We start from the raw sequence: 27,113 nt of genomic DNA on the forward strand, positions 1-27,113 counted from the left end.
CTCCCACCATGTCCATTATGCGACCCTGACCCTGACCTCTCCTCTGATGGGGACCCCTTCCCTCCATCTGAGACTGTCACCAGCATCGCTGTTCCTAGAAGAATGACCCCAGTCTCCTGTCTCCCCCCACAACTAAACCCCCTCACCCCTGGAACCCCATGGAAACCCCATGCCCTCACACCTCTCCCACAGCTCAGATCCCGGCGGACACCCCCTTGAAGCCTCCACTTTGTCCCGCTGTCAGCAGTGATGCCCACACTCGATCCCTGCATTGTTCAGTCAGGGTGGGGCTTCCCTTCTCTGTGACCAACTTGCTCCTCGTCTGCCGGCCTCACACTAGCTGCCCCCACTGGGTGGGGGACGTGGGGCCTTTTTGGCAGGCACCACTCACCTCCCGTGGAAACATTCACCACCTGGCTGGGCACACTGACCCAAGGCCCACGCCGGGAGCGCAGGCGCACGTGATACAGAGTGTCCTGGAGGGGGAAGAGGAAACAGTGTGAGGGAACTTGTCCCCAGGTTGACCCTGTACCCCTCACTCTCTGTCTCTTCTCCACCTCTCTCTGACCCCTTTCTCTCTCCTCTCTCTCTCTAGCTCTCTGTCCCTCCCACTCTCTCTTGCTGTCTCTCTCTCCCCACCTACCTCTGTCCACCCTTCTCTCTCTCTTTCTCTGTCTAGCACTCTGTCCGTCTCTCACCGGCTGTCTCTCTCTCTCTCTCCACCTACCTCTGTCCCTCTCTCTCTCTTTCCAGCTCTCTGTTCCTCCCTCTCTTCACCTATCTCTGTCCCTCCCTCCCTCACTCCCTATTTCTATCCCTCTCTGTCTCTCTCTTTCCAGCCCTCTGTTCCTCTGTTCCTCCCTGTCTCTCCAGCTCTGTCCCTCCCTCTCTCCCCCACTCTCTCTCTCTCTCTCTCATTTTCTGTCTCTCTCTTTCTTCCTCACTCCTTTATAGTTCCTTTTTCTCTTTTCATTTCTCCCTCTATTTTCTCTTCCACTCTTCCATCTCTTTCTCTTTCCTCTTTTCCTTTGTCTATCAATATGCCTGCCTCTCTCTCTCTCTCTCTCCCCACTCTCATGGTTGCAGAATAGCATAGGCTCTTCACTAAGTCTCTGCCCACCCCGTACTAATCTGCATTAAAGCCACATCCCCCTGTACCCTGCTCGTTGAAATACCCCTCCACATGCCTCTTCAATGTTCCTATTCCTGCCTCCGCCCCTCCTCTGGCAACTCATTCCGGATACCAGCTACACCCCTGTGAACTCTTTTGAACTCAGTGCCTTGACTAACAAAAACAAGCCTTTTTAACCACATTATTGACCTGTGTAGCCACTCACACGGAACTATGAATTGAGATCCCGAGATCTCTCTGCTCAGCGACAACACTAAGGATCAGTGTGCTGTCTCCATGCATTTGCCCTACCAAGGTGCAATGCCTCACATTTATCTGGGTTAAACTCCATCTGACTGAGCTTTGGCCAGCAACCAATCTGGACACTGCAAGTCTGAGAAGGGGATTTCACTCAGGTCCACTGACCGAGCAGAAAAAGGGATCAGCGGGTCACAGCATCAGAATACAGCTTTGACTAGCGACCAATCCACGTTTGAGATTACTTAGCAAGGGCAACTTAAAGGAAGGCAGGGACAAGCACAGCCTCCTGCCTGCTCCTTTTCCTACCACTCCCCTCTCCCCCTCTTCCTTCCCTCTCTCCCGCTCTCCCAGTCCCTTTCTCCCCCTTCCCCCCCATATCTCCCTCTCTCTCTACCTCTCCCCTCCATCTCGCTCGCCCTCTTCCTCCACCCTTCCTCTCCCTCTGACTCTCCACCTCCCCTTCCCCTCACCCTCACCCTCTCACTCCCAGAGAGGAGGTGATTTCACTCAGGTCCACTGCCTGAGTAGAAAAGGAAGCAGAGAGTCACGGCAGCATAATACAGTTTTGACCAGCAACCAATCCATGTTTGAGATTGATTAGCAAGGGCAAATTAAAGGAAGACAGGGCAAGCACAGCGGCCGTCGTCTGAGTGGACAGTCAGACTGGTGATCTTGAGGCTTTAGCTCTTCAAGGCTTCAGTGAAGAGAGGCTTCAGTCAGAGGAAGTAATGAAAAGGAAAAGCTCCAGGTTAAGTTTTTTTTCCTTTCACTTTTTTACATATACTCAGCTAAGACAGTAGAGAGGCCAGACAGGATAGTTGAATGCTCCTCTTGCGGGATGTGGGGAAACAGGGAGACGCCCAGTGTCCCAGACCACTACAACTGTGAGAAGTGCATCCAGCTGCAGCTTCTAACAAACTGCGTTAAGGAGTTGGAGCTGGAACTGGATGAACTCCGGATAATTTGAGAGGCTGAAGGGATGATAGATTGAACCTATAGAGAGGTAGTTACACCCAGGGTAGAGGACACAGGAAACAGGGTGACAGTCGGGAAGGGGAAAGGGGTTAAGGAGCCATTGCAGAGTACCCCTGTGGCTGTCCCCCTCAACAAAAGTATCACTTTGGGTACTGTAGGGGGGTGGGGCGGGGTGTGGATTGACCTTAACAGAGGAAAGTCACAGTGATTGGGTCTCTGGCACTGAGTCTGCCTCTGTGACTCAGAAGGGAAGGGGGAGAAGAGGCACACTGTGGTGATAGGGGATTTGTTAGTTAGAGGAACGGACAGGAGGTTCTGTGGGTGAGAATGAGATTCCAGGATGGTATGTTGCCAGGGCCTGGGACATCTCAGATTGAGTCCTCAGCATTCTTAAGTGAGAGGGTAAACAGCCAAAGGTCATTGTCCATGTGGGTACCAATGACAGGGTAGAACGAGTGATGATGTTCTGCAAAGGGAGTTCAGGGAGTTAGGTGCTATACCTCCTGGGTTGTGATCTCACAATTACTACCAGTACCACGTGCTAGTGAGGCCAGAACCAGGAAGATTATTCAGTTTAATATATGGCTAAGGAGTTGGTGCAGGGGAAGGGGCATCAGATTTTTCCATCATTGGGCTCTCTTCCATTGAAGGTGGGACCTGTACAGGAACGGTTTGTACCTGCTCTGGAGGGGGACTAATATCCCAGCTAGAAGGTTTGCTAATGCTGTATGATGGAGTTTAAACCAGAATTGAAGGGGGATAGGGAGCAGAGTGCTGGAGCAGAGAGTGGAGAGGTTGTGGAGGCAGATGCCGATAAGACCTCAGACAAAGTCAGGAGTCAAAAGTCTGAGCATGGCATGACTAGTGTCCTGAGCTGCGTATATTTCAATGTAAGAGGTATCGTAGGAAAGGCAGATGAGCTCAGTACATGGATCAACACCTGGAATTACGACGTTGTAGCCATTACTGAGACTTGGTTACAGGAAGGACAGGACTGGCACCTTGATATTCCAGGGTTCCTCTGTTTTAGAGGTGACAGAGCAGCAGGGATTAAAGGAGGAGAGGTGGCATTACTAGACAGGGAAAATGTCATGGCAGTTCTCCATCAGGACAGACTGGAAAATATGACTAGTGAGACATTATGGGTGCAATGGAGAAACACAAGGCTGTTATAGTAGGTGATTTTAACTTTCCACATATTGACTGGGAATCCCATACTGTTAAAGGACGAGATGGGATAGAGTTTGTCAAAAATGTTCAGGAAAGTTTCCTTCATTAGTATGTAGAGGTCCCAACGAGAGAACCTCTGATACTGGATCTGCTATTAGGCAATGAGACAGGGCAGGTGGCAGAAGTTTGAGTAGGGGAACACTTTGTACCTAGTGATCATAATGCTCTTAGTTTCAAAGTAAATATGCAAAGAGATAAGTCTGGTCTGCGGGTTGAGATTCTAAACTGTGGAAAGGCCGATTTTGATGGTATCAGAAATGATCTGGCAAGTGTGTATTGGGACAAGCTGTTTTCTAGCATAGTTGTACTTGGAAACTGGGAGGGCTTTAAGAATGAAATTTTGAGATTACAAAGCTTGTATTTGCCTGTCAGAATAAAAGGTAAAGGAAACAAGTGTAGGGAACCTTGATTTTCAAGAGAAATTGAGGGCCTGGTTAAGAGAAAAAAGGAGATGCATAGCAGGTACAGGCAAACCAGAACAAATGAGGTGCTTATAATGTACAAGAAATGCAAGAGAACACTGAAGAAAAATCAGGAGGGCTAAAAAAATCATGAAGTTGCTCTAGCAGACAAGGGGAAGGAGACTCTTAAGGGATTCTACAGATGTGTTGAGAACAAAGGGACTGTTAGGGACAAACTTGGTCCTCTGGAAAACCAGAATGGTAATCCATGTGTGGAGCCAAAACAAATGGGGGAGATCTTAAATGCATACATTACGTCTGTATTTACTTGGGAGACAGATACGGAGTCTATAGAAGCGAAGCAAAGTGGCATCAACTTCATAGACCCTGTCCAGATTACAGAGGAGGAGGTGTTTGCTACACTGAGGCAAATCAGGGTGGATAGATCCCCAGGGCCTGACAAGGTGTTCCCTCGGACCCTACGGGAGGCAAGTGCAGAAATTGCTGAGGCCCTAGCAGAGATATTTAAGCCATCCTTAACGATGGGACATACTAGAGGATTGGCAGATAACCTATGTTGTTCTGCTATTTAAAAAAGGCTCTAAACATAAACTAGGAAATTATAGGCCAGTGAGTCTGACAGTTGTCAGAAAGTTATTGGAAGATATTCTAATAGACTGGATATATAAACACTTGTATAAACATGGACTGATTAAGGATAGTCATCATGACTTCGTACCTGGTAGGTCATGTCTAACCAATCTTATAGAGTCTTTTGAGGAAGTTACCAGGACAGTGGATGAAGACAAGGCAGTGAATGTTGTCTACATGGACTTTAGTAAGGCATTTGACAAGGTCCCACTTGGGAGGCTGGTCAAAAAGGTGCATTTGTTCCGCATTCAAGATTAAGTATAAATTGGATTAGACATTGGCTTTGTGGGAGAAGCCAGAGAGTGATAGTGGAAGGTTTCCTCTCAGATTGTGCCACAAGGATCAGTGCTGGGCCCTTCGTTATTTGTCATCTATATCAATGGTCTGGATGATAATGTGGTTAACTGGATCTGCAAATTTGTAAATGGGGGTGCAGTGGACAGTGAGGAAGGTCATCATGGCTTGTAGAGGGATCTGCCTCAGTTGGAAAAATGGGCTAAAAAATGGCAGATGGAATTTAATGCAGACATGTGCGAGGCTTTGCATTTCGGAGGACCAACCAGAGTGGGTCTACACAGTGAATGGTAGGACACTGAGGAGTCTGGTAGAACAAAGGGATCTGGGAATATAGGTCCATAATTCGTTGAAAGTGGCGTCATAGGCAGATAGGGTCATATAGAAAGCTTTTGGCACATTGACCTTCATAAATCAACGTATTGAGTACAGGAGATGGGATGTTATATTGAAGTTGTGTAAGATGTAGGTGAGGCCTGATGTGGTGTATTGTGTGCAGTTTTGGTCACCTATCTACAGGAAAGATGCAAACAAGGTTGAATACATGCAGGGAAAATTAACAAGGATGTTGCCAGAACTGGAGAACCTGAATTATAAAGAAAGATAGAAGAGGTTAGGACTGTGTTCTTGAGAACATAGAAGATTGAGAAAAGATTTGATAGAAGTTTACAAAATGAAGAGGGGTATAGATAGGGTAAATGCAAGCAGGCTTTTTCCACTGAGGTTGGGTGGGACAACAACCAGAGGTCATGGCTTAAGGGTGAAAGGTGAGAAGTTTAAGGGGAACATGAGGGAAAACTTCACTCAGAGGGTAGTGAGAGTGTGGAACCAGCTGCCAAAACAAGTATTCCATGCAAGCTTGATTTCAATGTTTAAGAGAAGTTTGGATAGGTACCTGGATAATAGGGATAAGGAGGGCTATGGTCTCGATGCAGGTCGATAGAAGTAAGTAGTTTAAATGGTTTCAGCACAGACTTGTTTCTGACCTGTACTTTTCTATAATCCTATGCGATTTCTCAGCCCATATCTACAACTGGTCTATGTCTTGCTGTATTCTTTGTCTGTCTTTTACACTATTCACAACTTCACCATCTTGGTATCATCTGCAAATTTACTAACCCACCCATCTACATTTTCATCCAGGTCATTTATATACAGTACATAACGAACACCAGAGGTCCCAGCACAGATCCCTACAGAACTCCACTAATTACAGACGTCCAGCTCAAATAAGTCCCTTCAACCACTATCTTCTGTCTTCTGTGCACAGGCCAGTTCTGAAACCAAGCAGCCAATTCACTGCAGGCCCCCTGCATCTTAATCTTCTGGTTAGCTGCCCATGAGGGACTTTGTCAAACACCTTACTAAAATCCTTGTATATAACATCTACTGTCCTACCCTCATCAATCTCTCTCATCTCCTTGTCAAAAAACTCACTCAAGTTCATAAGGAGTAAGCTACGCACAAAGCCTTAGGCCACAGGTTTCCAAATGCTCACATATCCTATCCATTAGAGTTTTCTCCAGCAATTTCCCTTCACTTGACGTGAGACTTGCCAGCCTATAGTTCTCAGGATTTTCCTTTGTTCCCTTCTTAAATGGAGGTACAACATTAACCACTTGCCAGTCCTCTGGAACCTTGTCTGCGGCTGGAGAGGACACAGAAATACTGGTCAAGGCCCCAGCAATCTCGCCTCTTGCCTCCTTCAACAATGTGGGATAAATCCCACCAGATCCTGGGACTTATCTACCCTAATACTTATCAGGAGGCCCAACACCTCCTCTTCCTTGACATCTAAACGCCCTAATGTATTTATATACTCACACTGATCTCCTGGTCTTCATATCCTTTTCCTTGGGAAATACTGAAGCAAGGTACTCATTAAGTACCTCACACACATTCTCTGTGTCCAAGCAAATGTTCCCCTCTTTATCCTTGAGTGGTCCCAGCCTCTCCCTCATTAACCCCTTCCTCTGATGTATGTATAGAATGCCTTGGGATTCACCTTAATCCTACTTGCCAAGGACTTTTCATGGCCCTTCCTGGCTTTCCTAATTCCTGCCTTTAGTTCTTTTCTGGCTTTTTATACACCTCGTGTGCTTTGTTTGATCCCAACTTCCAAATCTTTACATTCTTTTCCTTTTTCTTCTTGACTAAATTCATCACCTTTCTGGACATCCAAGGTTCTCTTATCTTTCCATCTTTGTCTTTCTTTCTAACAGGAACATACCTTTCCAGTACTCTATGCAATTGATCTTTAAACACCCTCTACATGCCTGATGTGGACTTGCCAGAGAAAGGCATCCATTAGTCTTGCAAGACCATGGATCTGCACCTGGAAAGTCTTCACTCTCCAGGGCGCAGGCCTGGGCAAGGTTGTATGGAAGACTGTGGTTGTCCATGCTGCAAGTCTCCCCTCTCCACGACACTGATGTTGTGCAAGGGAAGGGCAAGGGCCGATACAGCTTGGCACCAGTATCGTCGCAGAGGAGGCCTTGCTCAAGGATAAAACTCGCTGCCTCGGCTGGGGCTCGAACTCACGACCTTCAAGTTGCTAGTTGAGTGCCTTAACCACTTGGCCACATGCCCACATGCCAGAGAAAAGGTGATCCCAATTAACACTTCTTGATTGTGGCCTAATGCCCTTGAAATTTGTCCTACTCCACCCACTTTGAAAACCTGGTATATTAATCACGCATTCCTGCCCCTCTCTTAATCAAATTTCAGAAATGGATACAACTTTGTAGTTCCATGTACTGATCTATGCTCTAATTTCATCACCCTTACCCATAATACTCCTCGCAATAAACTTCAAACTATCCGACCCAACATACCTGTTATTTCGATTTTGCTTTTCACGTCCTTCCCTGACATCTACCTTCTGGTTCGATCCTTCCCTTACTGACTTGGGGCTCTGGTTCCCAGCCACCTGTAAAACTAGGTTAAACTCTCCCGAGTAGCATCAGCGAACCCCTCAACCCTCTTGTACTGTTCAATTCACCCCTTCCCAGGAAAAGGCTCCAATGATCCAAGAATTTGAAACCCTGTCCCCCGCACTGTCTCCTCAGACACTCATTCATCCGGCTGTTACCCCATTCCTACCCACACTAGCCCATGGCATAGGGAGTAATCCAGAGATTACAGCCTTAGATGTCCTTCTCATCAGCCTTTCCTAACTCTAAATACTCACTGTGTAGGACCTCTTCCTCTTTCCTGCCTGTGTCATAATGTTATAGACCCCTGTCATGTCACGTCTCGACCTCCTCTGCTCCAGAGAAAATATTCCTGCCTATCCAGTCCCTCTTTACAACTCAAACCCTTCAGCATCCTCGTAAATCTTTCCTACACCCTCTCAAGCTTAATCACACCCTTCCTAGAACTGCACACAATGTTCCAGGTGCATTCTCACCATTACCTTGTACAGCTGTAGTGCAAACTCCTGGACTCAATGCTCATTGGATGCAGGCAAGTGTGCCAAATGCCTTCTTCACCACCCCATCTCCCTGTGTTGCCGCTTTCAGGGAATTATGTACCTATACCCCTCAGTCCGTCTGATCTACAACACTCCCTGTGGCCCCGCCAATTACAGTGTAAAAGTCCTGTTACCAAAATATATCACTTCACACTTGTCTGAGTTAAATCCCATCTGCCTTTCTATGCCCACTTTCCCACATGATGTAAGACCTGCTGAAACCTTAGACAACCTTCTTCAGTGCCCATTATACCAGCAATATTGGTGGCAGCTAAAAACTATTAACCACTTACATTTTCATGCAAATTAGTAATAATACTGGGAAGCACATGTCACTGGTCACAGGCCTCCAATCTGAAAACCAACTCTCTACCCGCCCCCACCCCCCATCACCACCCACTAACTCTGAGCACCAAGCCAATTTAACATCCAGATAGCTAGCTCACCATGTGTCCCACGTCATCTCATCTTCTAGACCAGCCCACCATCTGACATTGTCATGGACCTTGCTAAAGTCAATGTAGACAATGTCCTCGCAATTCTCCAGGACACCTCTCACAAACTCTGAGTTAAATTTGTGAGACATAGCTTCGCAGCACAAAGCCATGCTGACTATCTCTAATCAGTTCCTTCCTTTCCAAATACAGATAGATCCTGTTTCTTGGAATCTCCAGCAGTAAATTTCCAATCACTGATGCTAGCCTGACCTTCCCTTTGTCAATAAAGGCACAATATTAGCCACCCTACAGTCTCCTGGCACCTCACCAGTGCCACAGAAAACTCCTTCTCTGCTTCTCATAATGTCCTGGGGGGATTATCCAACTCTAAGCACTTTAACATTGCCAGCACCTCCTCAGTTGTAATGTGGACATATTCCAGGACATCACTGTTCTCCTCCCTGAACTCCCTGATTTTCATGTCCTTCTCCACAGTCAATATAGACAAAGACCAAGAGCTAAGATAAGAGGCTCTGACTGTCCAGTGTGTTGGTGTGGGAGAGCGTTTTTCAGCATTAAAGGTTTACGAGTCCACCAAGCAAAGTTGAAGTGCTATTCCATCCCAGTGGATGAAGATGAGATTTCTTCACCAAGCACAGATGATGTGGTCTTTTCAACCACTGATTCACAAGCCACAGTGATTCGCTCTGGAGAGCGTCATCATACTCCAGGTCAGACGAGAGATAACCCAGGTCAGGTTTCAGACCACAGCACCCAGGTAGATTCTTCGCATGATGGTGGTGGTGAGGAGGTAGAGAAGAAGAGGAAGGTCAAGTGGCCAGCAATGGCAGATGAGAAGGCTTGGCGTGTGTTTGATGAGGATATCAGTATGATGTTGGAGAACACTCTCAGGGGAACATCAAAGGGAAAGTTGGAAGTGATGGGCGATATGATTTACAATGTTGGAAAGTACAGGTTTGGTTTGGTTGAGTTGAAGAAAACAAAGCCTACACAGCAACCAAGCAGGCGCCAGAAGGAGATTAATAGGTTGAGGAGAGAGCTTAGATCGTTGAGACAGAGGTGGAAGGTAGCACGTGAGGATGACAAGCCAGGGCTTGCTGATCTCCGAGAGCATTTTCGAATAAAGTTAGCATCACTCTGTCATGCAAAGTCACAACGTAAAAAGAGAAAGAAGAGAGAGAAGGCAAGAAAATCGTTCTTTGAGAACCCTCACGAGTTCACAAAGAAACTGTTTGAACAAGGTAAGAGCGGGCAGCTTAACATCTCTCAACAAGAACTTGAGGATCACCTGGCAAGCACTTACTCTAACGAACAGCAGGAGGCTCCTTTGCTTGACATTTCAGGGCTTGTGAAGCCTACCAAGCCGGGAGTGAAGTTCGATCTGTCGGAACCCAAACTGGCAGAAGTGGAACGGTTCATCAGAAAGGCAAGGTCAGGCTCAGTGCCAGGACCTAATGGAGTGCCGTATAAGGTGTTCAAGAAGTGTGAACAGCTGAGGAAATGCTTGTGGAGATTGTTAAAGGTGGTGTGGAGACAAGGTGTTGTTCCTTTGTCATTGAGTGAGGCTGAAGGAGTATACATCCCGAAGGAAGAGAATTCTTCTACATTGAATCAGTTCTGACCAATTTCACTCCTGAATGTAGAGGGGAAGATTATGTTTGGCAATCTGGCAGAAAGAATATCTTCATTTGTGATTGAAAATGGATTGGTAAATACATCTGTGCAGAAGGCAGGAATACCAGGCTTCCCAGGATGCCTTGAACATTCTAGTATGATATGGCATACCATCCAGGAGTCAAAAAGGTTGAGAAGAAATCTGGCTGTAGTTTGGCTTGATCTGGCAAATGCATATTGTTCTGTTCCCCATGTCCTGATTGAGTTTGCGATGGAATTCCTATGGATTCCTGCTAAGGTGAGGAACTTTGTTATGCAGTACTACAACGATTTCCGGATGAGGTTTTCCACTCAGCAGTTTACAACTAGGTGGCAGAGCTTGGATGTTGTAATCCCAATGGAATGTGCAATTTCACCCATCCTTTTTGTGTTAGCCATGGAGGTCATTGTGAGGGCTGCAGAATCAGTGGGACCAGGTGTCGCACTTGATGGTGGAGGGGAGTTACTACTAATACGAGCGTTCATGGATGACCTTACCCTTTTGGGTCCCAGCACGGAGGCAGTGGAAAATGTACTATCTAGACTCGAGGAGCTAATGGATTGGGGAAAAATGAAGTTCAAGACCAAGAAGTCAAGGAGCCTTGTTGTTAGGAGAGGAAAGCTGGTTGACTTTCATTTCACCCTTTGTGGAGAGGAGATTCCATCCATTCAGGACCAACCAGTTAAGAGCCTCGGGCGATGGTACACAGAGGAGCTGAGAGACACTAAGAGGGTTCAAGAAACAGGAGAACAGATCAGCAGAGGTCTAACGTCTGTTGACGAGTGTGGCTTACCTGGCAAGTTGAAGTTGTGGTGCTGGCAGTACGGACTGATGCCACGGATAATGTGGCCACTAACTGTCTATGAAGTGGCAATGTCCCATGTTGAGGCAATGGAACGGAAGATCAACAAGTATGTGAAGAAGTGGCTTGGAGTACCGAGCAGCCTCACCACTGTTACAATCCACAGTAGCCAGACAAAGCTTACCATCCCAGTGCAATCCCTTGTTGAGGAGGTCAAGGTAGCCAAGGTAAGATCATTCTTGATGCTTCGAGACTCAAAAGACCCTGTCATCAAGAACACCCAGCCGGGTGTGAGATCAGGCAGGAAGTGGTCAGCCCGTGTAGCAGTTGATGAGGCAGAGTCCAGATTGAAGCACAAGGAGACGGTTGGGGCTATCCAGCTAGGCCGCCAGGGACTTGGATGGACAATCCACAAGTGGTGGTCATCTTCTACAGGTAAGGAGCGCCGTGAGCTTGTAACACAAGCAATACGAGAGGTAGAAGAGGTTAGCTAAAACAGCTGGCCTGGCCAAACAAGGGGCTTGGACCCGGTGGGAAAGTGTTGAACAACGACACCTATCTTGGAATGTTCTGTGGCAGATGGAACCGCTCCGCATTTCTTTTCTATGCAGAGCAGCGTACGATCTGCTCCCAACACCTGCCAGCCTCAGCACCTGGTATGAAGATAAGACAGACAGGTGTGCTGCTTGTGGCGAGAAGGAAACACTTCAACATATCTTGAGTGCATGCAGAGTCAATCTTTCCAGCGGCATGTACACGTGGAGACATAACAACATTCTCAAAGTTGTAACAGAAGTGGTTGAGCAGAGAGTACTGCAGCACAACTTATCTCATGCCCCATGCTGCACAGAACATCGCTTATCATTTGTGAAAGAAGGCTCCAAGTCAAGGGTGTACAGCGCAGGCTCACGACCAAGCATACTTTCTTCAGCCAATGATTTGTGTGTCAAGGCTGATCTGGATGGGAAAGGCAGTTTCCCGGAGCAAATAGCTTTCACCACATTGCATCCAGATATAATCGTATGGTCTGACACCAGTAGAGAAGTGGTTATTGGTGAACTCACAGTCCCCTGGGAAGACAACATCGATGAAGCCCATGAGCGCAAGTTAACCAAGTATGCAGAATTAAGTTCAGAGTGCAGAGACAGAGGGTGGAAGGTCTCATGCTATCCACTCGAAGTAGGCTGCCGTGGGTTTATTGTGTTCACTCTCCAGAAGTGGCTGCGTGACCTTGGCTTCACTAGAAGAGAGATCAAGTCAACCAGCAGGGCTGTAGCTGAGGCAGCAGAGAAAGGATCAGCATGGGTGTGGACCAAGTATGTCCAGAGGGGCAGATAATCAGACAGTGTATACATATCTTGCAAACCCTTCAGTAGTTGCATAGACACCTGAAGAGCAGACTATCTGTTGGATGGAAGTGACCAACAACTCTGATAGAGGCAGATGCCAAGTTTTTAAGCTCACCAGTGGGAGGTGGTGCTTTAGCACTGCTGGCCCACCACCTCGAGGGAGTCTTGATCATAAGCGGGCCGAAACTCCTGAAGACAGGTGGCAGATCAACTGATGATCCCACTGATGATAGCACAGGACAGTTAACATCTTAGTCCACGTGTATTTTGTAAATCTAAGACCTTACCCATCTCCTGTGGTTTCATGTACAGACAACCATATTGATCCATAAGGAACCCATTGCCCTTGTAGCACTTTGATCATAATGTACTTGTAGAATCTCTGAAAACAATATATCAGGGATACCCCCTTCCGCCCTCCTGATTCCCCTCATAAGGGTACTCCTACATCCCACATTTTCCTGCAGGAATTCACTTGTTCCCAGCTGCCTGTACCTGACCCAGGTCTCCTTTTTCTTGACATGAGCCTCAATATCCCTTGTCAACCAGGCTTCCCTCATCCTGACAGCCTTGCTTTTCATTCTGCAGGAACGTGTCAGCCCTGAATTCACCCTATCTCACCCTAAGACCCCCGTTTATCTGCATGCAGCCTCCCATAATCAAAAGTAGCCTCGCTCCAAAGTAGGACTTTTACCTGGGATCAGCGCTATCTTTTTCCATAACTGTTTCAAAATTCTATAATTACATTTCTCTCTCTTTCTAAAAACACTCTTTCCTTCTACCCTTCTCTAAATTGCTTCCATCTCTCCTCCTTTATCTCTCTCCATTCCTCCTCTCCTCCACCTCATAATTTCACTCTTTCCCCCACCCTCTCTCCATTTCTCCCTCCCTCCATCTCTCTTCCCTCTCTCTCCCTCTCTCTCCCCTCTCTTTTTCCCTGCCTGTCTCTCTCCATTTACCCTTTCCCCCTCTTTCCATCACTCTCCCTCCCCTCTCTCTCCTCTCTCCCTCATCTCTCCATCTCTCTCCTCTCTCTCTCCCTCTACCTTCCTCTCTCCATATCTCTCCCTATCCTCTCTCTCAATCTCTCTCCCCTCCACATCCATCTCCCTCCCCCTTTCTCTCTCTCCATCTTTCCACGTTCCTGTCTCTCTCTCTGCATTCCTCTCTCCCTCTCTCCCTCTATCCCCCCACATCCATCCTTCAACTCCCTCCCCACTCTCTCACCTTGACCAGACTGCTCAGCAGAAGCTTCTCTTGGGTAGCTGGGATGGTGCTTTGCATCAGTCTCCAGCCACTCTCTGTCCAGGACTCCAAGAGGTAGGTGGTGGGAGTCAGTGAAGGGGGAAGGGGTGGTTTCCAGCGCAGTAAGATGCCATGCTGTGTCCAATTGGCCGTAGGGGATCTGGGTGGGAGGAGGTGAAGTCCCTCCATCACCGGAGGCCGAGGTGGGCTTGTTGCCATGGGAATATCTGTTGGGGGTGGAAGAGCATTAGACAGCTTAGGAGTGACCTCTTCGTATTACTGGTCAGTTATGAATGTCGGGTCTGCATTTGGAAATCTCACATTTCTTGCAGGGGCCAGAGAATTGTAGCTGAGGGTCAGCATGGGTTCAAGGTTCAACAAGGGCTGGAGGTCAGAAGTCAAAGGTCAGGACTCAGGATCAAGAGACAGAATGGTCAGTGTGACATTAGCTATTAGAAAACATAGCGTTAGGCCAGTGGTATTCTAGGTTCAGAGGTCATGGTCCTATCACAGATAGGTCAGGGGTGAAAAGGGAGTCAGAGGGTGAAGAGATCAGCTCGGGGTTAGAGATTAGAGCCCAGGATCAGCGCAGGAATGTTCCTTGAGAGGTCCAGGGTCGGATGAGCGGTCAGAATCATGAGTCAGTGCAGGTCACAGATGGTCAAAGCTGAGCAATGTTTTGGAGGAGTCAGGAGGGGTAAAGGTCAATGTGGGATTAAGAGTCAGGAATTAACATGGAATTGAACTAAATCAAGTCAAATTTATTGACATTTACCTATATATGTGTATACTGTCAAACAAGACGTTGCTCCAGACCAGAGTGTAAAGCACAGTAATGCAAATAACACACATATAACTCACAATAGTTTATGATAGTAAGGATAAAAACTACAGATGAATTATACATAAATAAGATACAGAGCAGATTAACCATGACACTTTGAATATGATGCGGCAGAGATTTCAGTAGCCGAATGGCCTGAGGGAAGAAACTGTTTCCCACCCTGACCGTCCTTGTCTTTATGCATCATAGTCTCCTTCCTGCCTGACAGTAGAGAGTCAAAGGGATGCTGGATGGATGGGTGGGATTCCTTATAAAACTAAGGGATCTGTGTACGTAACGCCCCTGATAAATGTCTCTGATAGTTGGTGGAGAGACTCCTATGATCCTCTTAGCCGTTCTCACAGTCCTTTGTAGGGACTTCTGGACTGCTCCCATCCCAGAAGGGCACTCTCAGTGTAAGATGGGAGGGCGGTGGGAGCCTCGCTTGCCTCAGTCTCATTGCCTGAACAATTGGCGCCCTGTCGCACTCACCTCAGTAATAAGCAAATGCTTTGAGAAGCTGGTTAAAGATTACATCTGAAACATGCTACCACCCACACCGGATCCCTACAATTCGCCTACCGATGGAACCGGTCTAGTCAGAGTCATACTTTATTGATCCCGGGGGAAATTGGTTTTTGTTACAGTTCCACCGTAAATAATAACTAGTAATAAAACCATAATTAGTTAACTAGTAATATGTAAATTATGCCAGGAAATAAGTCCAAGACCAGCCTACTGGCTCAGGGTGTCTGACCCTCCAAGGGAGAAGTTGTAAAGTTTGATGGCCACAGGCAGGAATGACTTCCTATGACGCTCAGTGCTGCATCTCGGTGGAATGAGTCTCTGGCTGAATGTACTCCTGTGCCCACCCAGTACATTATGTAGAGGATGGGAAACATTGACCAAGATGGCATGCAACTTAGACAGCATCCTCGTTTCAGACACCACCGTCAGAGAGTCCAGTTCCATCCCCACAACGTCACTGGCCTTACGGATGAGTTTGTTGATTCTGTTGGTATCTGCTACCCTCAGCCTGCTGCCCAGCACACAACAGCAAACATGATAGCACTGGCCACCACAGACTCGTAGAACATCCTCAGCATCATCCGGCAGATGTTAAAGGACCTCAGTCTCCTCAGGAAATAGAGATGGCTCTGACTCTTCTTGTAGACAGCCTCAATGTTCTTTGACCAGTCCAGTTTATTGTCAATTCGTATCCCCAGGTATTTGTAATCCTCCACCATGTCCACACTGACCCCCTGGATGGAAACAGGGGTCACCGGTACCTTAGCTCTCCTCAGGTCTACCACCAGCTCCTTAGTCTTTTTCACATTAAGCTGCAGGTAATTCTGCTCACACCATGTGACAAAGTTTCCTACCATAGCCTCATCTCCCTTGCTGATGCACCCAACTATGGCAGTCATCAGAAAACTTCTGAAGATGACAAAACTCTGTGCAGTAGTTGAAGTCCGAAGTGTAAATGGTGAAGAGAAAGGGAGACAAGACAGTCCCCTGTGGAGCCCCAGTGCTGCTGATCACTCTGTCGGACACACAGTGTTGCAAGCACACATACTGTGGTCTGCCAGTCAGGTAATCAAGAATTCATGACACCAGGGAAGCATCCACCTGCATCGCTGTCAGCTTCTCCCCCAGCAGAGCAGGGCGGATGGTGTTGAACGCACCGGAGAAGTCAAAGAACATGACCCTCACAGTGCTCGCTGGCTTGTCCAGGTGGGCGTAGACACGGTTCAGCAGGTAGACGATGGCATCCTCAACTCCTAGTCGGGGCTGGTAGGCGAACTGGAGGGGATCTAATACCGGTCTGTAGTCATTGAGGCCGCTGGGGCGCGGCGTCTTCGGCACAGGGACGGGGCAGGACGTCTTCCACAGCACAGGAACCCTCTGGAGCCTCAGGCTCAGGTTGAATACATGGCGAAGTACTCCACGTAGCAGAGGGGCACAGGCTTTGAGCACCCTGGTACTGACACCATCCGGTCCTGCAGCCTTGCTTGGGTTGAGACGTTTCAGCTGTCTTCTCACCTGTTCAGCTGTGAAGCCCACCGTGGTGGTTTCGTGTGGGGAAGGGGTATAGTCATGAGAGCAGGGTGGGGGACTGTGAGGAGGGGTAGGAGGGGAGAGTGGAATATGTGTTGGTTGGGGGCCGAAAACAGATGACTCATGTGGGGGATGGGCAGGGGTCACAATGTCAAATCTGTTAAAGAACAGGTTAAGTTCGTTGGCCCTGTCCACACTGCCTTCCGCTCCTCTGTTGCTAGTTTGCCGGAACCCAGTGATGTCCTCATCCCACTTCAGACCTCTCTCATGTTGTTCTGCTAGAGTTTCCACTCAAGCTTCCTTCTGTACCTGTCTTTAGCCTCCCTGATCCTGGCTTTCAGGTCCCTCTGTATTGCCCTCAGCTCCTCCCTATTTCCATCTCTAAACGCCCTCTTTTTAGCATTCAGGATGTCCTTAATGTCCTTTGTTACCCATGGCTTGTTATTTGAATAACAAAGGATAGCTCTTGTCGGAACATTGCAGTCCACACAGAAGTTGATGTAATCAGTGATGCATTCTGTGAGCCCATCAATATCCTCTCCATGTGGCTCACAGAGTGCCTGCCAGTCTGTCACCTCAAAACAACCCTGGAGCGCCTCATAAGCCTCCTCCGACCATTTCCTCGCTGTCCCCGAGGTTGCAGGTTTACTCTTCACCAGAGGCACGTAGCAGGGTTTTAGATGCACCAGGTTGTGATCTGACCTTCCCAGTGGGGGGAGGGGAGAGGAGCTGTATGCATCCTTAACGTTAGCCTACATCAAATCCAGAGTCCTCTCCCCTCTGGTTGTACAGCTCACATACTGCGTGAAGTTGGGCAGTGTTCTAGCCATGGTAACATGGTTGAAGTCACCCGAGATGGTAATGAGGGCACTTGGGTGCTGGGTTTGTAATCTGGCTATGACGGTGACTGATGACACCATAGTCACAGAACTACACACCATCCTCACTCACCTGGAGAACAGGGATGCATATGTTAGAATGCTGTTCCTGGACTACAGTTCAGCATTTAACACCCTAATTCCCTCCAGAGATGTTAGGAAGCTCAGAGACCTCGGCTGCACCCTGCCTTGTGCAGCTGGATCCGAGACCTCCTATTGGATCACCGACAAGTGGTAGGGATAGGCTCCCTCACCTCTGCCTCTCTGATCCTCAACACGGGTGCCCCGTATCGTGTTATGTGTCCCCTTCTCTCCACCCCTTACACCCATGACTGTACTGTCACATACAGCTCTAATCTGCTGATCAAATTCACAGATGACATGACTTTGATTGGCATTTCTAGCAGTGATGAGACACCCGACAGAGGAGAAGTTGACACCCTGACACGGTGGGCCAAGGTAACAACCTCTCCCTCAATATCTAAAAAACAAAAGAGCTGATTGTGGATTACGGGAAGTACGGAGACAGGCTTGCCCCGATCAATGTCAATGGTCTACAGTTGAGAGGGTGAGTAGTTACAAGTTCCTCGATGTATACAATACCAATGATCTCACCTGGACTGTACATACTGGCTTTGTGGCAAAAAAAGCATAACAGCGTCTCTTCCACCTCAGGCGACTGAAGAAGTTTGGCATGAGCCCCCAAATCCTCAAGACCTTCTACAGGGCACCATTGGGATCATCCTGACTGGCTGTATCACCGTCTGGTACAGGAACTGCACCAACCTTGATGGCTGGGCACTGCAGAGAGTGGTACAGACAGCCCAGCACATCTGTGGGTGTAAACTTCCCTCCATTGAGGACATTTACAGCAGCAGGTGTATAAAGAAACAGCAGCTGGAAGATCATTGGGGACACCAGTCACCCCAACCATAAACTGTTTCAGCTGCTTTCGTCTGGCAAACAGTACCACAGCATTAAAACTGCGAGACCAACAGGCTACGGGACAGCTTCTTTCTACAAGTCACTAGACCCGTAAATTCATGTCTGTACATTGCAGTGGAGTCATAATGCAAAGATTTTTACTCCCTCGTGTTGTGGGATGGATGTAAGATTTAAATAAATTCTAAATTCTAATTCTTAGGAAATGGAGGTGCTACTCTGCCTTCTTGTTCAGGGAGGTAATATTAAGGGACCAGGTGAGGTCAACCATGATCTGAACTCCCAGGAATGGTGCACTTTCTACGGAGGAGCCATGCATTTGCAGAGGGGAATTGTTCATCTGCACCTTCTTGATCTCCTTGGTCTTCTCCACGTTCAGGCTTAGGGTGTTCTTCTCACTCTAGTCCGCTAGCTGCTCCACTTCCTCGCTGAACCCCAGCTCATCATTGTTGATGAGGCCAGCTACTGTTGTGTCATCCACAAATTTAAGCAGAGCGATGGAGTTCGTCACAGGGCTAGGTCAGCATGGGGCCAGGGGTCAGCGGTCAGTAGGACTGAGAACAGATGGAGCTGAGCTGGCTAGATCAGAGGTCAGTATAGGGTCAGCGTGAGACCGAGGTCAGGATGCGGGTCCAGGGTCAGGGGTCAGTACTTACTCAGGGTCCAGGCTGTGACGATCTCACTGAAGAGGCTGCTACCGTGCTCACTCTGGGCTAACACGCTGAACTGGTAGCACGTCTCTGGCCACAGACCCTCCACCCACAGCCAGGAGGCACCCAGTGGAACCTTCCGGTAAACCCAGTCATGGGGTTGGGGAGCCGCCTGACGAAACCTGAGGGAGGGGAAGGGGAGAACGTGTGAAAGAGGGACATAGCACGAGGGCAAGAGACAAATGGAATGAAAAATGAGAGGACCGAGTAGAGAGAGGGGGGAGAGAAGTTGAGGGAGAGAGAGAGAGATTGGGTTCTAATCCTCACCTCATCCCTGCATTCAGATGGACAAGTGTACAATGACAAGTATTGCCCTAACTGGTGCATCAGACCATCCAAGGAGCCATCGCTCAGCCAGCAGGTCACACAGTACTGCTCAGGCCTAACCTCAGCCCACAGGGAACGGTGGGTGGTGAGAGCTGTAAAGTTGTCCACACCGAGGCTCAAAGGCAGGGTGAAAGGTCAACAGCAGCATTGGCCCCCACTAAATCATAAGTCACTGAATCATAGGACCCCAGATCTCCCCCACTGACAGTTTGAGGCTGACAAGCCCCGAGCAGTGTCCACCACCTACCCACACACCTTCACTGCTCCTGTCCCATGCCTTACCAGACAGAGAAGTGCTGCTGGTGACCTCCGTCGAAGCCAGGACACCAAGAGACGTTCACTCCGAAACTCCCAGCACTAACCGTTAGCTCAGTAGGCGGGTGAGGGCTGGTCCCTGGGGCAATGGTCAAAGGGCAGAGTTAATCCCACCTGACCCTGGAGCCATCTCCAACCCACCTCCCCAGAGCATGAGTACCACTCTCCCAAACACTGACCTCCCCCCCCACCTCCCAAATCACAGGATCCACCTCTCCGCAAGCCCTTTGCAACCTCTATGTAAACCTCTACCCCTCCTCAAACAGAGAATTCATCCCCCCCTCCAACCGTGGCCCCCCCTCTGCAAACTGAATGAACCACCCCCCCATCCCTAAAACCCCTCACCAAACCCCAGGCCCTCCTTCCCCCACCCTGACGAACGTGGCTGCCAGAGGCCTGGACGGGCAGTGACATCTGACCTGTCACCTGGAGCAGGGTATTGCTAGTAACCATGGCAACATCAGTGCTGGCAATGCATTCCCAGAGCCCGTGGTGCTCCCGGGAAACCATCCTTAGCACCAAGGTCCTGTCCTCGAGGACCCGATAGTTGACACTGCCTCCTCCCACCTACAAAGGAGCAGAGGGAAATTATCAGAAGGTCTCAAAGCTCTACACTTCTTTTTGGATTCCAGACCTAATCAGTTCCCCTCTACCACCACTCTGCTCCGTCTAGCGGAATTAGTCCTTACTCTTAATAATTTCTCCTTTGGCTCCTCCCACTTCTTCCAAACTAAAGGTGTAGCTATGGGCACCCGTATGGGTCCCAGCTATGCCTGCCTTTTTGTTGGGTTTGTGGAACAATCTATGTTCCGTGCCTATTCTGGTATCTGTCCCCCACTTTTCCTTCGCTACATCGACGACTGCATTGGCGCTGCTTCCTGCACGCATGCAGAGCTCGTTGACTTTATTAACTTTGCCTCCAACTTTCACCCTGCCCTCAAGTTTACCTGGTCCATTTCCGACACCTCTCTCCCCTTTCTAGATCTTTCTGTCTCTGTCTCTGGAGACAGCTTATCCACTGATGTCTACTATAAGCCTACTGACTCTCACAGCTATCTGGACTATTCCTCTTCTCACCCTGTCTCTTGCAAAAACGCCATCCCCTTCTCGCAATTCCTCCGTCTCCGCTGCATCTGCTCTCAGGATGAGGCTTTCCATTCTAGGACGAGGGAGATGTCTTCTTTTTTTAAAGAAAGGGGCTTCCCTTCCTCCACTATCAACTCTGCTCTTAAACGCATCTCACCCATTTCACGTACATCTGCTCTCACTCCATCCTCCCGCCACCCCACTAGGAATAGGGTTCCCCTGGTCCTCACCTACCACCCCACCAGCCTCCGGGTCCAACATATTATTCTCCGTAACTTCTGGCACCTCCAACGGGATCCCACCACTAAGCACATCTTTCCCTCCCCCCTCTCTCTGCATTCCGCAGGGATCATTCCCTACACAACTCCCTTGTCCATTCGTCCCCCTCATCCCTCCCCACTGATCTCCCTCCTGGCACTTATCCGTGTAAGCAGAACAAGTGCTACACATGCCCTTACACTTCCTCCCTTACCACCATTCAGGGCCCCAAACAGTCCTTCCAGGTGAGGCAACACTTCACCTGTGAGTCGACTGGGGTGATAGACTGCGTCCGGTGCTCCTGATGTGGCCTTTTATACATTGGCGAGACCCGACGCAGACTGGGAGACCGCTTTGCTGAACATCTACGCTCTGCCGCCAGAGAAAGCAGGATCTCCCAGTGGCCACACATTTTAATTCCACATCCCATTCCCATTCTGACATGTCTATCCACGGCCTCCTCTACTGTAAAGATGAAGCCACACTCAGGTTGGAGGAACAACACCTTATATTCCGTCTGGGTAGCCTCCAACCCGATGGCATGAACATCGACTTCTCTAACTTCCGCTAATGCCCCACCTCCCCCTCGTACCCCATCTGTTACTTATTTTTATACACACATTCTTTCTCTCTCTCTCTCTCCTTTTTCTCCCTCTGTCCCTCTGAATATACCCCTTGCCCATCCTCTGGGTCCCCCCCCCCACTTGTCTTTCTTTCTGGACCTCCTGTCCCATGATCCTCTCGTATCCCCTTTTGCCTATCACCTGTCCAGCTCTTGGCTCCATCCCTCCCCCTCCTGTCTTCTCCTATCATTTTGGATCTCCCCCTCCCCCTCCAACTTTCAAATCCCTTACTAGCTCTTCCTTCAGTTAGTCCTGACGAAGGGTCTCGGCCTGAAACGTCGACTGCACCTCTTCCTAGAGATGCTGCCTGGCCTGCTGCGTTCACCAGCAACTTTGATGTGTGTTGTTATCAGATACCCCTTTTCTTTTGCCCCTCCTCTCATGAATTACACCGTCCTCTCTCCCCCTACCCCTCGCAGCGCCCACTCCACTTCACACTCCCATCACACCCTCCTCTCCCCAACACACTCTCCACGTCCCCTCTACCCCACAGTGCCCACTCCACTCCTCTCCCACTGCATTGCTTGCAGTGCACACACCTATCCTCCCCACTTCCGTAGCCCTGGCAATGCACACACTTCTCCATCTCTCCACTGCACACCTTACAGTGCACATACTCCTCCGATAGCACCCTCCCCTGCTCCATCACCCCTTCTCCCCTCTGCATCCTCTTCTCACTTCCTCTCTCTCCATCTCCCTCTGTCTCTCTCTCCTCTCTCTTTCTTGTGGTGTCAAGAAAACAACCTCTCCCTCAATGTTGCAAAAACAAAGGAACTTGTTGTGGACTACAGGAGGAATGGAGACAGGCTAACCCCTATTGACACCAATGGATCTGGGGTTGAGAGGGTAAACAGCTTTAAGTTCCTCAGCATCCACATCACCGGAGACCTCACGTGGACTGTACACACCAACTGTGTGGTGAAAAAGACATCAGACGGTTGAGGAAGTTTGGCATGGGCCCCCAAATCCTAAGAACTTTCTACAGGGGCACAATTGAGAGCATCCTGACTGGCTGCATCACTGCCTGGTATGGGAACTGTACCTCCCTTAATCGCAGGACTCTGTAGATGTGAACTTCCCATGATCCAGGACACTTACAAGGACAGGGTGTAAAAAGGGACTGTAGGATCACTGGGGACCCGAGTCACCCAACCACAATCTATTCCAGCTGCTACCATCTGGGAAACGGTACCGCAGCATAAAAGCCAGGACCAACAGGCTCCGGGACAGCTTCTTCCACCAGGCCATCAGACTGATGAACTCACGCTGATTTCTGTACTCTATGTTACATTGACTGTTCTATTTATTATAAATTATTATAAATTACTATGATTACACATAGCACATTTAGATGGAGACATAACGTAAAGATTTTTACTCCTCATGTATGTGAAGGATGTAAGAAATAAAGTCAATTCAATTCAATTCTCTGTCTCTCTTTCTGCCTCTCTATCTCTCTCCATCTCTCTCACTCTCTGTCCTGCTCCCTCTCTCTCTGTTTGTCTCCCCCTCTCTCTCGATCTCTCTTTCTCTTTCAGTCTCTTGCTCACTCTCTGTCTGTATCTCAGTCTTTCTCTCTCTCTGACTCTGTCTGTCTCTTTCGTTTCCCTCTCTCCCTCCCTCTCTCCGCTCTCCCCCACCTTTCTCCAGCTGATCCTGGGCTGTGGATCTCCTGACGCTGAACAGCCAATCCTCAGTTCCTGCCCCACCTCCTCCTGGTAGCGCCTCGCTGGTCTCTTGACAAACTTCGGCGGGTCCTGAGGACAAAGACTGAGAGTTCAGTTGGGTGGGGAGTTGCGGAGGGTGCGATGGAGGAGGGAGTGAGAGGGAGAGTGACTGCATGAGGTGAGTACCATGTTGGGGACAGAGATGGAAGGGGGTGTAGTGAGTGGGGTGAGGTGGGAGGGGGAGAGTTGCGATGGGTGTGCCATGGAAGGGGGGGCAGAGGTTAGCAGTGGAGAAAGCGGGTGGGGAGGGAGAGGGGTGGGAATGGGGAAGGACAAGGAGTGGCAGGGTAGGGAGGGGTAGGAGTAAGGATGACGGAAGAGGGAGTAGTGTTGTGGTGGGGGTAAAGGTGGGTGGATGAGGGGACAACAGATTCAGACCTTCAGTACGATGTGGGTGGATGTAGAGCTCCCCATGGTCCCCAGGCTGTTGTATGGAGGGCAGCTGTAGTTCCCTAGAGCTGTGGAGTCCACTGTATCGATCACAATCGCCCCCTCATCATCCAGAGACCAACCAGGCAGCTGTCGGAGGTTGTAGAGATATGAAGGAATGGGGAAAATAAGGAGAAAGGGGAGGGCAGGAGAGGGTAGTGGTTGGAAGGAAGATAGAGACGAGGGAGGAATGTGAGAGGGTGTGTTTAAGGGAGTGGGAAGATGGGAGGAAAGGGAGGGTCCAAAGAGAATAGAAAAAAAAGAGTGTCAAGGAATGGGGAATGAGTTGAAGTGAGGGGCTATGGAGCAGTGAGAGAGGGGATGGGGAGTGAGAGAGGAGAATGGGGGAGTGAAAGAGACAATATTGGGGTGAGAGAGGGATGGGGTAATGAGAGAGTGGGCAGGGAGTGAGAAAGGGGATGGGGAAAGAGGGAGGGACGGAAAATTGACAGAGGGAAGGGTGTGTGATAGTGGGATGGGGGAGTGAGAGGGCTGATGTTGGATTGAGAGGGGCGATGAGGATTGAGAGAGGGGATTGGAGTGTGAGAGAGATGATACTGGAGTAAGAGAGGGGATGTGGAGTGAGAAAGAGAAAAAATAATGAAATAGGGAGATGAAGAGATGGTGAGATTGTGAGCAGGTGGACAGGTGGTGAGTGACTGGGAGGGAGAGAGTGGGGAGATGGGAAGTGACTGGGAGGGGGAGTGTGGGAGATGGAGAGATGGGGAGATGACAGGGAGATTGGAGATGGTGAGCAGATGGACAGATGGTGAGTGACTGGGAGACAGTGGGGAGACAGGGAGACTGGGGACATGACTGGGCAGTAGGGAGATGGTGAGATGGTTGGCAGATGAGAGGATGGTGGGGAGATGGCATGTACATGGGGTTCAAAGTATATTTATTATCAAACTATGTATACATTATACAACCTTGATATTTGTCTCCTTACAGGCAGCCATGACACAAATAAACCAAAAAAAACCTAACATTCAATGTGCAGAGAATAAAAAACCACATCAGATCCATTAGAAAATAAAAGAATAAAATAACCCATAAAAAGACCGTCGAATACTCAATGTGCAATAGAAACAATCCATCATGTAAACAGTAACTGCAAGCCAGTCGTATTTCTGAACTGAGGTCTGCAAGAGAGTCCCATACTTTAGTGTAGAGCCATGTAAACATTGTGGAGCAGCGATCTTAATCAGCCCGAACCTCACCTCGGTCCCCGTCACCCAGACCTTTCTGACACCCTGACGTTTCCAATCTGGGTCAGCGTGTAACTCTCCATCCCAACATCGGGTTCTGCTGCTTTGAGCAGCGATCTGAGGCAGCCCAAGCCTTGCCTCGGGCCTCAACAACCTGACCTTTTCTATCTGGCCCTGTGGTTAAATCTCCGTCCGAACAACAGGCTCTGTTTCTTGGATACACTGGACCTCACCACTTCAATTCTTCTGTAAATCTCCATCCATAGATCATCTGCAGTCACGTCTGGCACCTGGACCAGTGGCTTCAATTCGGCCTGTAACTCTCTGTCCGTAGATTGTGCTCAGCCGCGTCTGGCACCTGTACCCCATGGTTTCGATTAGGACTGTGCCCGATCTTTCATGCTCTTCCATGCTCTCGGTGCCGGGCCTGTCACCTCATCTTGCCTCGATTCTGCCACTTCACCTCACCTCGGTTCCGTCACATCGAATTGCCTCCAAGCCCAAAGGGAAGTTACAGACTATTGTGATGATCGCTTGCCAGAGAAAGTGTGGTTAACAAAGTACTTAGTTGTTTTCCTTGTTTAATTAACCACCAGCCAGAATTCGCAGAGGTTCACCAGTGCCATCTTAAATCAAATGGCAGATGGTTGGCAGAGGGCAGGTTGGTGGGGAGATGGTGGGCAGAGGGCAGGTTGGTGGGAAGATGGTGGGCAGACAGGAGGATGGTTGGCAGATGACAGGTTGGTGGGGAGATGGTGGGCAGATGACAGGTTGGTGGGGAGATGGTGGGCAGACAGGGGGATGGTTGGCAGAGGGCAGGTTGGTGGGGAGATGGTGGGCAGACAGGGAGATGGTTGGCAGAGGGCAGGTTGGTGGGGAGATGGTGGGCAGACAGGGAGATGGTTGGCAGAGGGCAGGTTGGTGGGGAGATGGTGGGCAGATGGAGATGTTTGGCAGATGACAGCTTGGAGGGGAGATGGCGGGCAAATGACAGGTTGGTGGGGAGATGGTGGACAGATGACAGGTTGGTGGGGAGATGGTGGGCAGACAGGGGGATGGTTGACAGGTGGCAGGTGGGGAGATGGTGGGCAGACAGGGAGATGGTTGGCAGATGGCAAGTTGGTGGGGAGATGGTGGGCAGACAGGATGGTTGGCAGATGACAAGGTGGTGGAGAGATGCTAGGGGGTCTGGGAGACAGTATGGAGAACTGAAAAGGCGGGCATACCTGGGTGACCTTCAGTGGGTATCCATCCTTGCTCCAGGAGACATAGCTCAGTGGAGGGTTGGAGATGGCAGGACACTGGATCCGACCCCCCCGACCTGAGACTAAGACCGTGGTCAAGGGCATTGCTTGGCTGAAGGCTGGATCTGGGGAGAGAGGTGGGAAGACAGTCCCATTTCAGATTAACCCTATCCTATTCTGGGGATCTTAGAGCTATCTCCACTCTTTTGAAGGTGATCTAGGCCTGAACAAGGTCTTTTCTTTTATCAAACATAATACAGCAAATCACTATCAAATACAAGAATATTTAACACGAATATTACAATCTTCCCATCTTCAACCAGGTTGCAGGTATCCCCTGTAGTGCCCAGTGGTCCCATAGCATTTCCATGGTGCCCGTGTTCGTTCTCCAGGATACCTGGGATCGGACATATCCCTGGAATATTGCCGAGCAGTCAGCCGGACAGAGGCCTCTGCTGTCCACCCCCAGACCCACTGATAGCAGCTTTGGCCAATCCTAGGAGCCAGTTTATCAGGACATCCTTCTTTACCCAGTGCTCCACTGCCCCCCCCCCCCCGCACACTGGGTGACCAGATATGGAG

At 49.2% G+C, this 27,113-nt stretch overlaps 1 protein-coding gene across 1 annotated transcript in view; it reads right to left on the reverse strand.

The window, feature by feature from the left end:
- Positions 1-27,113, reverse strand: part of LOC140209424 (protein turtle homolog A-like) — a 73,970-nt gene that overhangs the window by 8,808 nt on the left and 38,049 nt on the right. The window contains exons 7-12 of the mRNA XM_072277671.1: positions 23,601-23,680; positions 20,376-20,523; positions 19,924-20,035; positions 19,261-19,436; positions 13,886-14,130; positions 392-476 (exon numbers count right to left, since the gene is read on the reverse strand). Coding sequence (XP_072133772.1) covers positions 392-476; positions 13,886-14,130; positions 19,261-19,436; positions 19,924-20,035; positions 20,376-20,523; positions 23,601-23,680 — 846 coding nt within the window. The remainder of the gene's footprint in view (positions 1-391; positions 477-13,885; positions 14,131-19,260; positions 19,437-19,923; positions 20,036-20,375; positions 20,524-23,600; positions 23,681-27,113) is intronic.

Source organism: Mobula birostris, chromosome 14 (genome assembly GCF_030028105.1).
Source record: "Mobula birostris isolate sMobBir1 chromosome 14, sMobBir1.hap1, whole genome shotgun sequence".
NCBI lineage: Eukaryota > Metazoa > Chordata > Chondrichthyes > Myliobatiformes > Myliobatidae > Mobula > Mobula birostris.